The 14,250-nt window shown below is 35.9% G+C and overlaps 1 protein-coding gene across 1 annotated transcript in view; it reads left to right on the plus strand.

Annotated features, from left to right (window-relative positions):
* The window catches only part of LOC103595763 (B-cell scaffold protein with ankyrin repeats-like), a 37,900-nt gene extending 24,941 nt beyond the window's left edge, over nt 1–12,959 (plus strand). The window contains 6 exon segments of the mRNA XM_008579229.1: nt 1–134; nt 2,984–3,047; nt 9,399–9,428; nt 10,424–10,479; nt 11,875–11,939; nt 12,194–12,959. Coding sequence (XP_008577451.1) covers nt 1–134; nt 2,984–3,047; nt 9,399–9,428; nt 10,424–10,479; nt 11,875–11,934 — 344 coding nt within the window. The 3' untranslated portion in view covers nt 11,935–11,939; nt 12,194–12,959.
* Nucleotides 12,960–14,250: the final 1,291 nt, after the last annotated feature.

Genomic DNA, 14,250 nt, shown 5'->3' on the forward strand with positions numbered 1-14,250 from the left:
GTCTGGCCCCTGGGCAGGAAGAACTCATCCTCCTGCAGGAAAGAGTCAAGAATGGGAAAATAACTGTGGATGAAGCCCTGGAGAAATTTAAACACTGGCAGATGGGAAAGAGTGGCCTGGAAATGATTCAGCAGGTAATACTGACCCCTGTCCCTTCTGGAATGTTCTCTCACTTGTAGAACTCCTAGACACTGTAAATATTTAGTCTTCACATGAAACACAGGTAACTATTCTTTTGTTTTTAACTAGCCACTGAAAAATATGTTTCAAACGATCAACTAAAAGGTAGAAAATATCCAGATTTCATGTTTACCAGTCTTTGGTCAACTCAACCCTGGAACCCAGTGTGTCAAAGCTAATACCTAATCAGCTTATACTACCTGTCCTTAGTATAGTGCATATTTTTTTAATCTCATTGCTGAAATTAAGGTGAAGCATCTTTACACTAATGTGCTCAGCATTCTGAAAAGGGTATTATGTAGAGGCTTAAAGGCAACAAGAAAATGATTCAAATCCCATCAAGCAATAGTTCTAAATGAAACACACTATAGTAAGTTTTATCTTCTTTCTCCTTAACTTTTTTGGGGGATATATATACATCTCCACATGCCAGTCAAGGTTTGCAGAGAAATGCCAAGAATATTAACTTCAGATAAATTTGTCTTCTATAAATATAATTTACATCGTGAGGGGGATTAGAGATGTTGGTTCTGAGATGAGAATGACAACAAAATATCCCCCATACACTCCTTGACACTCTTCAGTGAGGGGTATCAGGGCCATATCTATCTATCCCACAGGCCTTCCCATCCCAAAATATTCCAACAGTTTTTTTCTTCTCATCACAGAAAGGCCCATTGCCTAAGAACCCAGTTTTAGGTAGCTGCTTGATCAAACACACGTAATAAACTAATTTAGGTGGCTGTGTAAATAATTACTAATAGCTTAATGTGCTATCTTTCCCAAGATAATTTTTAATTAAAAGACAATGCTTAGGAGAATATTTTTTTAAAAATAAAAAAATGAATCACAATGCTGAAATTTCAAACAATATAGCCTAGTTTAGGCAAGGGGACTTTCCCACGACATCTAAGATCACAGCTTATCAGAAACCACCTATCTCTAAGAGTAGTTCTGATTGTGGGTGGTGGCTGGACTTGTTCCAGATTTGACAATTCCGAGAAAGTTATTTTGCCAAACCAATGCTGAGGAATGCTGACTGTAGAGTTCTGCAACTGTTCATTGTTCACCAGAATTACACCATTGCTTTTCAGTCCATGCCAATGTCATCACCATCACGTATCCCGGTTATCCTGGAATGGGGTAAAATGTGCTTAAGCTCAGGCCTACAAATCACTTTCCTGGAGACATTTGTATAGGTTTTGTTGAAGTAAGCCAATTGTACTTCATCCTCCTCAGACCCTTAAATAATAAAGTTTTCAGTTTAGTGTAATCCAACCTAAATATCTTCTTGGAAATGATTTCACTAGTGGTTTCATTAAGGCTTTGGTGGTTTCTATTTTGTTTGCATACTTATATTCAATCTTGTTTGGGGAAGAATTTAAGGTGGTCCATATTCACAACGTAGAGACTGATCTGACGCATTTGATATACAGGAATAATGGGATAATGAGTTAATGTTTATGCAAAAAAATATATTTTTTTCATTAACTTGTAAATATAGGCCAGAAGATGCTACGGTTACCTTCCACCTGAACTCTGATCTGACGCATTTGATATACAGGAATAATGGGATAATGAGTTAATGTTTATGCAAAAAATATATTTTTTTCTTTAACTTGTAAATATAGGCCAGAAGATGCTACGGTTACCTTCCACCTGAACTAAAAGTTTAGTGAGTCTGGCTGAATGCTGTTAGAGCAATCAGTCAGTCCTTAACATAAGGGCCTTGAAAAAATCCAAATAACACAAAAATGAATGTTCTTCGCATCTCTCCAACACACACACACATAGTCATTCCCATATACTTTTCAATATTCGTCTTGTAGTTTGCAAAAGTATTAATGTGCACCCTGGGAATGAATCTATCAAGGTTAACTGTGAAGTTATATTATTATCGAAGGAAGAATTATCCTAGAAAACTAAAAAGAAAAATGGCACAGACGCAGAGTTACGAGTTTCCAGAATAATGAGGACCCATATAGAACCTCTGGCGTTGAAGGTGAGACGGTGGAGAAGGTGAACAGCTTGCTTTTATTCTCCTCCCTCCTTCTCACAATCACAGTGCACTTGAGAAAGAGCGTGGCTCCACTCAGAAGAGAAGATCTGCAAGGCAATGGAAACAACAAAGTAGAAAAAGTGGTTTCTAGGTTTCCGCAGAAACCCTGAGGAAAAAGTGCAACTCAGGTTGTCTTCTAAAAGGAGATTTATTACATGTTAACTTGTTTGAATTTTTCATTTAAAAAAAAATAGATGTTCAATGTAGAATATTTGTAAAACAAAGAAGGATGGGGAATCTAGTTACATATCATTTGCTCCTCAGTACCCAAATTTTAGAATTAGAACACCAGGAAGGAATGTGCCCTACAGAACTGTAGATGGGCTCAGACCACAGCAAATCATCGCTGTTTAGCCCTTCTCCTTTTGGACACCAAATAACCAATGCAGACCGCACAAGCGTTAGGGTGAAAAAACAGCTCCCAAAAGAACTGGGCTCTGGGATGCAATCCTGAGTCTACCACTTATAACTGTATGACCTGGAAAAGTTACTTAACTTCTCTGTACCTCAGTTTCCATATCTGTAAAATGGGATGATAACATTTTACGTCTACTTCATGAAGTGGTAATAATCAAGTAAAATAATACATGTAAAGTATCAAGGATGGCATTTGGGATATCGTTAAGTAGCAAATGAATACTAAGTAATAGTATTGGTACTAGTAATACTAGTTGTTGTTTTCACCTTGATCCATGAAAAATTTGTAAATCATGACCTCTGTGTCCTGCTTGTTTCTTCATTAAGGAAAAACTACGCCAACTACGAGACTGCATTATTGGAAAAAGGCCAGAAGAAGAAAATGTCTGTGGTAAGTGAAATTTGCCTGCTGTTCAGAAATGATAGAGTGATGAAGTGGAGAATGCAGGGACTGTGGAGTCAAACAGACCTGGGGTTCAAATCTACACCCCATCACTTCCCAATTGTCTGCCCTGGGAAGTGTCTTAATCCCTGATACTTGGGTTACTTGTCTGCAAAACAGGAGTAATTGTACATGCACCTGGAGTGCTTGTGGGAATTGACATATAAAATATTTATCACATTCTCTGATCCATAATGGACCCTCAGTAAATGCTCATTACTTTCTTTCTTTTGATTTTGATGTAAGTTATAAATAAGATAATTCTCCAGTTTTTTTATGAGCCATTATGTAGGCATTCAATTAATTGGGGAGTAATGCTTTTTTAATTAATATTCTTAATATAGTCAGTTCTCACAATTTTTCACATGTGAATTATTTTAAATTACTAATAATTAACAATTGCTCTTGGGGGGGTAGAGACACTCAATATTAATGCAAACCAAACATCATTAAGGTGGTAAATCTTCTCCAAAAATAAACAGCACATTCCAAAATCGAAAATAAATTATCTTGTCACTATCTGACTACTCTTCCCCAAATCTCTACCCCTGCACAGATAATTAAAAACTAAGAACCACTAAGAAAGCTTGAACGCTTCCATCTCTTCCATTTTCAGTAATATTTCATGGCTTTCAGCTAGTCCTTCATTTCCCTTCATATTATTGAGCTGTTATCTACTTTTCTATAGGAAATTCTTCAATCTCTCTTAGAAATGTTTTCTAAAACAGAAATACACTTTCTAAAATAATTAAGGTCATAAATTAAGGACTAATTTATAGTAACTGACAAGCAAAATTCATGAGGTGGCTCTCTTGGCGGCCCAGGTTTCTGCCAGAGAAATATTTCCTGACTACTGTCCATGCAAAGCAAGAAACTGAGGAGGCAGAGATCCTAGTTCAGGGCAGCTGAAGCTGCTGGAATGTGTGTGGTGGGTGATTGAAGAGGAGGTGGCTATGAAGAGAGGTAGCCCCACAGGTCCGTGTGAGGGACTATACAAGTCTATGACTGAGAGATGAGCTGTAAATGTGCAAGGAAAGACCACTCAAGGCATACAAAATAGCAGCTTCAAGAGCATTGAAAGCAAAGAAGAGACACAAAAGAGGTTGACCAGAGCCAGGGTAGACATACTGGGAATGTTTGAGTTCCTGCCCTGCTGAAGTGGAAAGATCTTCTCGACACCTCCTTAAAACACCTGGCATCCTGCTGTGAAACTCAAGAGATGCAATGAGTGAGGACCACAACTTAGAGCTACTCTAGACATGCCCTAACAATGTCTAAAAGTAAGTCCCTCGGGGCCGGCCCGGTGGCGCACTGGATAAGTGCGCCGCTTGGGAAGTGCGGCGGCGCTCCCACCCGAGGGTTCGGATCCCACATACAGACCGGTTCCCGCTCACTGGCTGAGCGAGGCGCAGGAGCAGCGCCGAGGCTTGCGATCCCGTTGCCGGTCCCCGGTCCGGTACGGGGGCAACACTGAGGGTTGCGATCCGTTGCCGGACACGGAAAAAGACAAAAGACAAAAAAAAAATAAAAATAAAAAAAATAAAAGTAAGTCCCACAAGAACCACGTGGGAGACACAGTTTGCTAGGCTGAATCCTACCAAGGGCCTTAGAAAACACCTTTAGCTTTCTATAGATCAACATTGAAAGAATAAAATCAAGCCTATACAAGTTCATGCCAGTAATTGAACTGCCTGCTAAAACAAGAACCTACATTCATCAGAAAAATATTATAGAATCCAGAATATACAACAGATTATCTATACATCCAGTATTAATTTTTTTTAAAGAAGACATACAAAGAAACAGGAAAATGTAATCCATAGTGAAGAAAAAACTGAACAACTGAACCTGAGATGTTGTTGATCTTAGCAAAGACTTTTAAGTGGCTCTTATAAACATACTGAATTAATGAAAGAATATGGTTTTAAGGAGTGAATAAATAGGGAATCTCAGCAGAAGAATTAAAATTATGCAACAGAACCAAATGGAAATTGTAAAATAAAATTACAATAAAAGGAATGAAAACTTTACTGGTTAAGCTTATCAGCAGATTGGATATAGCAAAGTAAAAATTAGTGAACTTGATGACAGATCAATAGAAACTATCCAGTGTGATAAATAGGGGGATAAAAAGTCTTTGGGAAAAAAAAAATAGAACTCCAGGGACATTAGGGCAATATAACACAGTCTAGTATGCATGTAATTAAAGCCCCAGAAGGCGAAAAAAGTGAGTTTGGGGAAAAACATTTTTGAAGAAATAATGGCCAAAACCTTGCCAAATTTAATGCAAGTCACCTCTGTACAGTTTTAAGAACTTCAACAACAACAAAAAAAACCCAATCAGCATAATTGTTAAGAGAACAATATCTAGGCAACTTGTGGTCAAGCTACTTCAAGTCAAGGTAAAGAGAAATTCTTGAAAGCAACAGAAGAAAGGACACATTACATACAAAGGAAAAAGGATAAAAAATATTCCCAATTTCTTATTAGAAACAATAGAGGACTAAAGACAGTGCAATGATATCTTTAAAGTAATAATAAAAAAAAAAGACCACTTATAATTCTATATCCAGAGAAAATATCTCTCAAAAGTTTGGTAAAGTAAAGATATTTTTAGGTAAATTAAATTAGAGAATTTATAGCAATATTGCAATTCAGTAAGTGCTACAGAATGTCATACAGGTTGAAGGGAACATTAATAAATAGAAACTTAGATCCACTCTAAGGGAAAAAGAACACAAATTATACAAAGCAGGTAAATATAAAATAGGTGTTTTTTTCTTCTCATAAATTATTTCAAAGACAACTGTTTAAAGCAAAACTAATAGCACTTAAGTTGGGATTATATAATATGAAGAAGGAAAAAATATAAAAACAATCACACAAAGGACATAGGGTGCTTATAAGTGGAATTAAATGTTGGCAAAATTTTTATATGGTAAAGTACAAAGTGTGGAGTGTGAAGAATCAGTTATAATGTAAGAAGAGAAAAGGGTAAAGTAGAAATTTCAAAGGGTCAAGTCTAAAGCATAAAGCATGAGGGAGTAAACTATCATCTCAAAATAGATTCTGGTAAGTTAAGGATGGATATTTTAGCCATAAAGCAACCACTAAAAAAGTAAATGAAAAAGTATGTATACCTAGGAAACCTATAAAGAAAATAAAACAGACCATTAAAAAACTATTTGAGTCACCAAAAATAAAGCAGGAAAGTAGCCAAAGGGGGACATAAACAAAAGGGGTAAGTGAAAAACCAAGAACAAGATGGTAGTATTAAACTGAGCCATATCAATAATGATGTTAAGTGTAATTGGATTAAATACTTAATTTAAAAGGCAGACATTCTCAGACTGGATTAAAAAGCAATACCAACCTTATGCTGTCTGAAAGACATATTTTAAATATAAGACACAGATAACTTGAAAGTAAAGGATGGTAAAGGGTCTACTATGCCAACAGTAAGCATAAGAAGTTTGGCTTGGCTATATCAATATAAGACAAGATAAACTTCAAGACAAAGAGCACTACAAGAGATAAAAGAAGATACAGTATAATGATAAGAGGGAAGTTTACTAGTAAGATATAACAATTCTAAATATTTGTGTATTTTATACCATATATGTTCTTGTGAGCTTTATCAAAACTCATAAAACAAAATCTGACAGTACTCAGAGATCTTTTTCTTCTTTCTTCATAATTAGTAGAGCAAACAGACAAAAATCAGCAAAAATACAGAATACCTACACAGCCCTATCGACTAACTTGACTTAATTAACATTTACAGAATAAGACACTGAAAAAAATTCAGAGAACATGCTTGTTAAAGGTGTGCATTGAAGTTTCACCAAGATAGAACACTTAGTAAACCATCAAAAAAGTTTTGGTAAATTTCAAAAGATTGAAATCTTCAGAGTATGTTCTCTGAAAGATTTTAGTATTTTGAAACCTTATATTCTCTTACCACATCAGAAGTAAATTAGAAATTAAGAACTAGATATCTAGAAAATATCTCCAAATATTTAGGTATTAAATACAACATGCTAAAATAACCCATGGGTCAAATAAGAAATCATGAGAAAATATTTCAACCTGAATAATAATGAAAAAATATCAAAATTTGTAAATACAGCTAAAACAGTTATGGAGTTAACAGTTAAATTAGAGGGAGATTCATGGCTACATATGTTATACTAGGAAAGAAAAAAGCTTAAGATCAATGATTTGTTTCTACCTCTAGAAAACTAGAAAAGAGAAAGCAAACCAAACCCAAAAAGAGGTAAGAAATAATTAAGATAAGATCAGATATTGATGAAAAAGGAAAGAGATGAACAAAATAAAAAATTACCAAAACCAAAATCGGTATTTGAAAACATAAGTAAAATTGGTAAGTTCATGGGAAGAATGATCCAGGAGGAAAAAAACAACAAAAAACAAGAGACTACATTAAGAATTAGAGTGCACTATCACAACAGATCCTACAGAATACATTAAGAAAATACAAGTAACTTTTTGCCAATACATTTGACAACTTACGAGAAAAGAACAAATTATCTGAAAAAGAAAATGTACGAAAACTGATGTAAAAAGAAAAAAAATCCACACTTCTCTGAGTATACCTCTTTATATATTTCTCACTTGTAGAACTTTATTTTACATATTCAATAAACAAGGATGAGTCAAGGCAGGGAAAAGAAAGAAAATGGATTATAATCAGAAACAAATGAACCTAGTGCTACTATAAATAAATAGTATATCCATATTGAGTGGGGGATAGGAAAAAAAACATAAATAAATCTAGAAAACAGTGTACCCTAAGGCTAAAAATAAGAAAAGAAAAATAGATAAAAATTGTACTTTACCCAAGTGAGTAGGGTTTATTTCTCCAGAGTGGTGTAATTTAGCAATTTCAGTATGTTATGGATATTCTCGAACTGAGCTAATAAATAAATGTACTAATGAGAGCCAAGTTTTCTATTATCAGAGAAGGGAGTTATAACTAAGGAAAGAAGGAAGGCTAGAATGAGTCATGTGGTATAGCATTGAACTGGAGGTAAAAGTATGGCAAATCATGGCTACTAATATATATAGTACAGGAGGATAAATATAGAAATATAGTTGTACGCATAAATATACATATTTCTTTAGCTCTGTTTGCTGTGAGGACATAGAAGCAATGACAGCCCAGCACCACTGAGCACACCTAGCACCCAGAGCTTAGTTTACAAAAGTGAATGGCCAGTAACATGTGAAAAGATGCTCAACATCATTAATCATCAGGAAAAGGCAAATTAAACTACAGTGAGATACCAGTACACAACAACTAGAATGAATACAATTTTAAAAGTATGTCAGGTCTAAGTGTTGGTTTGGATGTGGAACTGGGCATGCATTGCATGCATTGTTGATGGTAGTATAAGGTGACATGATGCCCTTTGGGAAAGTCAAATATACACTTACTATATGGCCTAGTCACTTACACTACTAGGTATTCTTCCAAGACAAATGAAAGCATATGTCCACCTAAAGATTTGTTCACAAAAGTTCACAGCAGTTTCATTCATAATAGTCAAACTGAAAACAACCCAAATGTCCAGTAGGAGACTGGACTTATATTATGGAATACTACTCAGCAATAAAAAAAAGAATACCTACTATTATATACAAAAATATAAATGAATCTCATAGACATTATACTGAATGAGAGATAACAGACACCAAGGAGTACAAGAAATAAGATTGCATTTATCTGGAATTCTAGATAAAACTAATCTGGACAAAACTAATCTACAGAGATAGAAATCTGATCAGGGGCTGCTGTGAGTAATGTTTGGGTGAGGATTGCCATAAGGGGACATGGAGAAATATTTTCTGGAGATGAAATGGTCTCTATCCTAATTTGGTTGATGGGCACATGGTTATATAGATAGTCAAAAGTCATCAACCTATACACTTAAAAATGTTTGAACCATGCTGTATGTAATTATTCCTGAATAATGTTGATTTATAAAAAGAATGGAGTAGGCCAGGCTAAGGTAATATTCAAGGCATAGTAGCAAGCCTTTATTAAGTGTCAAACATATCTGAAATAATAACACCTTGGGACAAGAGTTGGGGGGTGGGGGGAGACAAAAGTAATAGTAGCCAGAGGCAGAGGTAGATAAATTTGGAATTAGTATTTTTAGATCAGACTGTGAGATTTTATAGTCACCTCAAAGACAAGAAGTAGTCAAACAATAAAAAAAAATTTTAGAATAAATACTGAACAAAACTCAGTAGAATGTGCTTTTTTTTGTCTTTTAGATAAGCTCACCATCGTGCACCATCCAAGTGGTAAGTGCTAGGTATTTATTGAAGGATTTAAGACTAAAACAAAGTACATAGTAAACCAATTTCAATATTAATGTAAACCTAATATGATTAGGCAGGTCAGTGTACAGATTTACGTAGATTATATATTTACATGCAAAACCGAAATGAATGTCAGGTGGTTCTAGAAGAGCAATGCTAGGGGCATCATAATACAGTAAAAGAAGCATGGGCTTTGAATTCTGATTAACCTGGCTGTTCACAGCTTACTAGTTGTAACCTTTGGCCAGTCAATTAAGCTCTAGAGGCCTCAGTTTTCTCATATGTGAAGCATCGATAAGAATTGTACCATGGGAAATTGCTATGAAGCCTGAAAAGGATTTATGTAAATAATGCTTGATCGTGGGAGTCATTAACTGAGCAAATGAAATTGGAGTAACCCTTGAGAGAGCAACTCACTTCAATATGAAGGGAGAGGAATGTGTGCCGAATACTGGGAGGGCAAAGAAGAGCTACAGGCCAGCTGGGGAGCTATTGAATAATCTAGAAGCAATGTCTACAGCCTGGACCAAAGCATTGACTGCGGGGAGAGGAGAAGCAACTGGATCAAGCCATGTGGCTGGGGTGGAAAATAGGAAGCCCATAGTAGAGGCAGGAGGAGCAGCAGCATAGGCCAGTGGGGAGTAGCAGGAACAAGTTTTCTTAGAAGAGTGTGCTTTGCAATGGGCCGATCCTGGTGAATGCGGAAAAGAAAAAGAAGTTGTAATCATGGGGAGGTTGTTACTCAAAGAGGACAGAAAGACTGTTTCTAAACTGACATGACTCCTCAGTATCCTGCATAAACCTATCCCTACAAGAAGGAGATATTAAGGTGACTTTTCAATATGTCCTTTTTAACTCTTTAGTAATTTTTCTCTTCGCCCTACTCTTTGTATATATCATTTTTAAGAAGTGCTGAATAAGTGAATCATCAAATGTGTGAATGACGGAAGAGGTAGTAACATAGTTTGTATTTCTAGGTAATGAAACTGCCCACAATGAAAATATGTTTTATAACATACCCTTCAACAATAAGGTAGGTTGTATTTATTTTGATTTTTATGAAATGCAAATAAGGAACTTCTCTGCTGAGAAAGAACATGAGAGCCTTCTGTCCTCTCTGTGCTTTGAAACATTCTAACAAGTATGAACAAAATAGGTTATGTGAGCATTTGTGTGCAAAATCTGTGAGAGTAATTTAAGGATATTACCTATTCAGAAGAAAACAAAGGAGGAACTAAAAGGGAAAAGCCACCAGGGCCAAAGTGTGGCTGAATTCAACATGTACAGACCAAATAAATCTTAGAGGAATTACGAATACATCTGTTTTAGCAATAGGAATATGATAAGTCTATTTGAACCACAATGTATACATTCCTTAAAAGTCTAGTTATAGGAAAAATACAGCCCCAAAATATCACTGATGCAAATATGCATCACTTCACTTTGTAGAGTTAACTGAAAATAAATTGCTGAAGAGAAGCTAAAAATAACACTAAACAAAGATAGCAGCAATTGAAAACCAAGACCAAATCATGACAACACTGATAATGTCCTGACCACAAATTTTTCTTCTTGTATTATATATACAGATATGTGATATAAGAAATTTGCATTGTTACCAAGGGTCAAGTGACAGCTGAATTTCTTGCTAAAATTCAGAATTAGAGTCCTTGGTAAGTTCCCATAATGAACCAATTTTGGTTTTCCAAATTTTAGCAACCCTTTAAGCTCTTTTATATTTTACATAAATCATAAATAATCATTAAAGTCATTCACCATTAAGAACTAAACAAAGTATTTGCATTTTTGGATCATTCTGTGGCCCAGCAATAAACTATAAGAGCTATATACTATAGGCTCCTTCCATTCATTAGAATGCGGCAGAATCGTGGGGTACACCAAAGCACAGGATTTATGAAAATATCTTTGTTAAACAAAGATTCTTCTACAGGACCTGAAGGACTACACAACCATGGTATATATTTTTTGAAAGCAATATTTTGTATAAGAGAAAAAGAATACAAATTCCCAATGCTAGGCTGTTCTCCTTCAAAATGGAAATGAAATTTGAATTCAAGGACTTTGATGTAGTTGAACTTTACAATAATTATTTCCTTGCCAGTTGCCTCAACAAAGCTGTTTTTTTCATGACTGTAAAAGACACCTATGACTTCATCGTATTTCTTTGTTCAGCCTTAAAATGGAGAAATGCAGGCCGGCCCGGTGGAGTACTCGGTAGAGTGCGGCGCTTGGGAGCATGGCGGCACTCCCGCCGAGGGTTCGGATCCCATATAGAGACCGGTCTGCTCACTGGTTGAGCACGGTGCGGGCGCGACACCGAGGGTTGCGATCCCGTTGCTGGTCACGAAAAAAAGACAAAAAGGAAAAAAAAAATGGAGAAATGCTAGTTCTGTGTCTTATTTTTTAGTTTCCTGCTCGACTCCAAGTTGAAAAGGAATTTGGTTTCTGCTTGAGGAAAGATCATTAAAGAAGGTAAAATATTAGCTATTCTTTTTAGAAAACCTAAAGCAAGTTTGCTGGGAACTTGAAAGAATCATTTGTCTAGGAAATAGAACTCTTTAAATATTTCATTGTCTTCTCTTGAAAGGATAAACATGTATATTTTTCAAACTAAAGGTGGTTGCTCCTTAGAAAGATTTATATATAGGGGTGATTTTATGCTAGCTAATCAATTTCAGTTGATGAGCCATTATTCACTAATATATTTCCTGTGATTTCATTTTCAGGTTATTATAATGAAACTCAAGAATCTGCAGACATTGTGCCTTCTGGGTGATTCAAGCTTGCTTTTGGATTACCTGCTCTCTCCAGGGGAATCTATACTATGAAAGCAGAAGCAAACCTCTGAGTTTCAGAATTTGTTATTGCCACAATTTATTGGTATCATACCTGCTTCAGATGGGTATATTAATATTAAAATAGAATGCCATGGAGTAACTGCATTCTTTGAAAATTCTTGAATTTTACAATGTGCTTTGCCATGGAAGCAGCCAGTTCCCATTTTGAAAATTAAAAGAAAATAAGATCAGAGAAGTTAAATGCTGCGTAGCAGCATTACTGGGCCTGTCTAAGGCACTAACCTTAGATTACTCCTCCTGTCCCTAGAATAACCATGAAAATGCAGATTCACTTCATACATATTTGCCTTTTAAGTGACTGGTTTGTTTTTTTGATTTCTCAAATTCGGTGCTCTAATTATTATTGTTATATCATGTTTGCAGAAACCTTCCCTTATTTAGAGCTTCTTTGCATATAACACTGAGAACATCATTTTTTTAAAAAAAGTTTCTATGTCTCAAATTAATATACATTTCCAGAGTCATTATTCTTTATTAAAAGCTATAATTTCATCAACCTATTTCTTAGGAATAATTTACTAGCTTAGAATAGAATGCAGTTTCATCATATTATGATTTCCATGTACAAATGCTGCAAATAAATTGGATGTTTAAAGCTATGTCTGACTTTTTAAAATAAATGTATAAGAATTAACCACTAAGTTTTCTGCTTATCAATTGAAAGAGGGAAGTCCACCAAAATTGTTTTAAAATAAACTCAATTAATTTCATTGTATTGGGCCCATATACTAAGAACAAATGATTTTTTTTTCTACCTTCTAAACAGTGATAGGAATATCTATTTAAAGTCATTCTGCAAAATATTTATCATAGGTTTCTCATAATACTAACATTCTAAAATAAGCTCAATTTTTAGAAAATAATACAGTAGCTTGATTAATCTCTAAAAGGAGGTGCTTTGACTATGACATTTGGAAATTCAGTCCATAGGGTCACATCCAGAATTTCAAGAAATAGCACACTGAGTCTCCATTTCTGTGGGCTGTTCCATCCTGATGAGTATGAAATGACATCATGTATTTAAGTGAGCAGTGCTGTACTGCATTCAAGCACGTAACCTTTGATGACCAACCTAGTTTGAATCTTGGATCAGCTGTGTCCCGTCTGTGTGAGTAAAGCTGTCTCCCTGAACCCTGTTTCATCACTGATAAAAATGAGGGTAATAATACAAAGCTAGCATAAGTTGTCTGAGAATTAAATGTAGGGAGATCACTTAATTTATCATTCAAAGAGGACACTGGACAATAAAATAGAGTACTGTGAATGATTAAGTTATGAAAGCATGCATAAACTGGGACTGCCTCAGGCATGAAATGGGATGTATAGTCACTCGACTTAAAGAAGATGTAAGTTCTTGGAACATTTTGGCTCACAGTTGACGGTCAACTAAGATAGTTTGCAAAAAAATAATCCTCTCTGAAATGTGAATGCTGGCACACCACCAGCACCTCAGGCCCGTCTGGGGACCTGCGGCATGGATCCAGGGACCGGACCCTCCTCCCACAACCAGGTACATGGCCAGCACCAAGAAGCATGCCAAAAACATCACCTCCATGTGGGTGGCCCACCACAGCCACCATAATAACCACAACTGCCACAAAAGCAGCTAGACGCCACAACCACCACGCAGATGGTCCGCCAGCCACTGTAGGGCATTCACACAAGGAGAGTCACCAGCAGAGACCAAAGAAAAGAAGAGGATGTCTCTCTCCACAAAACCCATTCCAGAGTGACAGAAGAAGCATCTGCTCTACGATAATATTGGGGGAACTGAACACACCTCTCAGCATTGGACAGATCATCTAGGCAACAAATCAACACAGTAACCATTTTTCTTTCAGAGGGAGAGAAGAAATCGAGGGTAATTAGATGGGGGGAAGAAGAGGGAGAGGGGGATAGGGAGAGATTGGACAAGAGGCGTAAAG

This window comes from Galeopterus variegatus, unplaced genomic scaffold (genome assembly GCF_000696425.1).
Source record: "Galeopterus variegatus unplaced genomic scaffold, G_variegatus-3.0.2 Scaffold1839, whole genome shotgun sequence".
NCBI classification, from domain to species: Eukaryota; Metazoa; Chordata; class Mammalia; order Dermoptera; family Cynocephalidae; genus Galeopterus; species Galeopterus variegatus.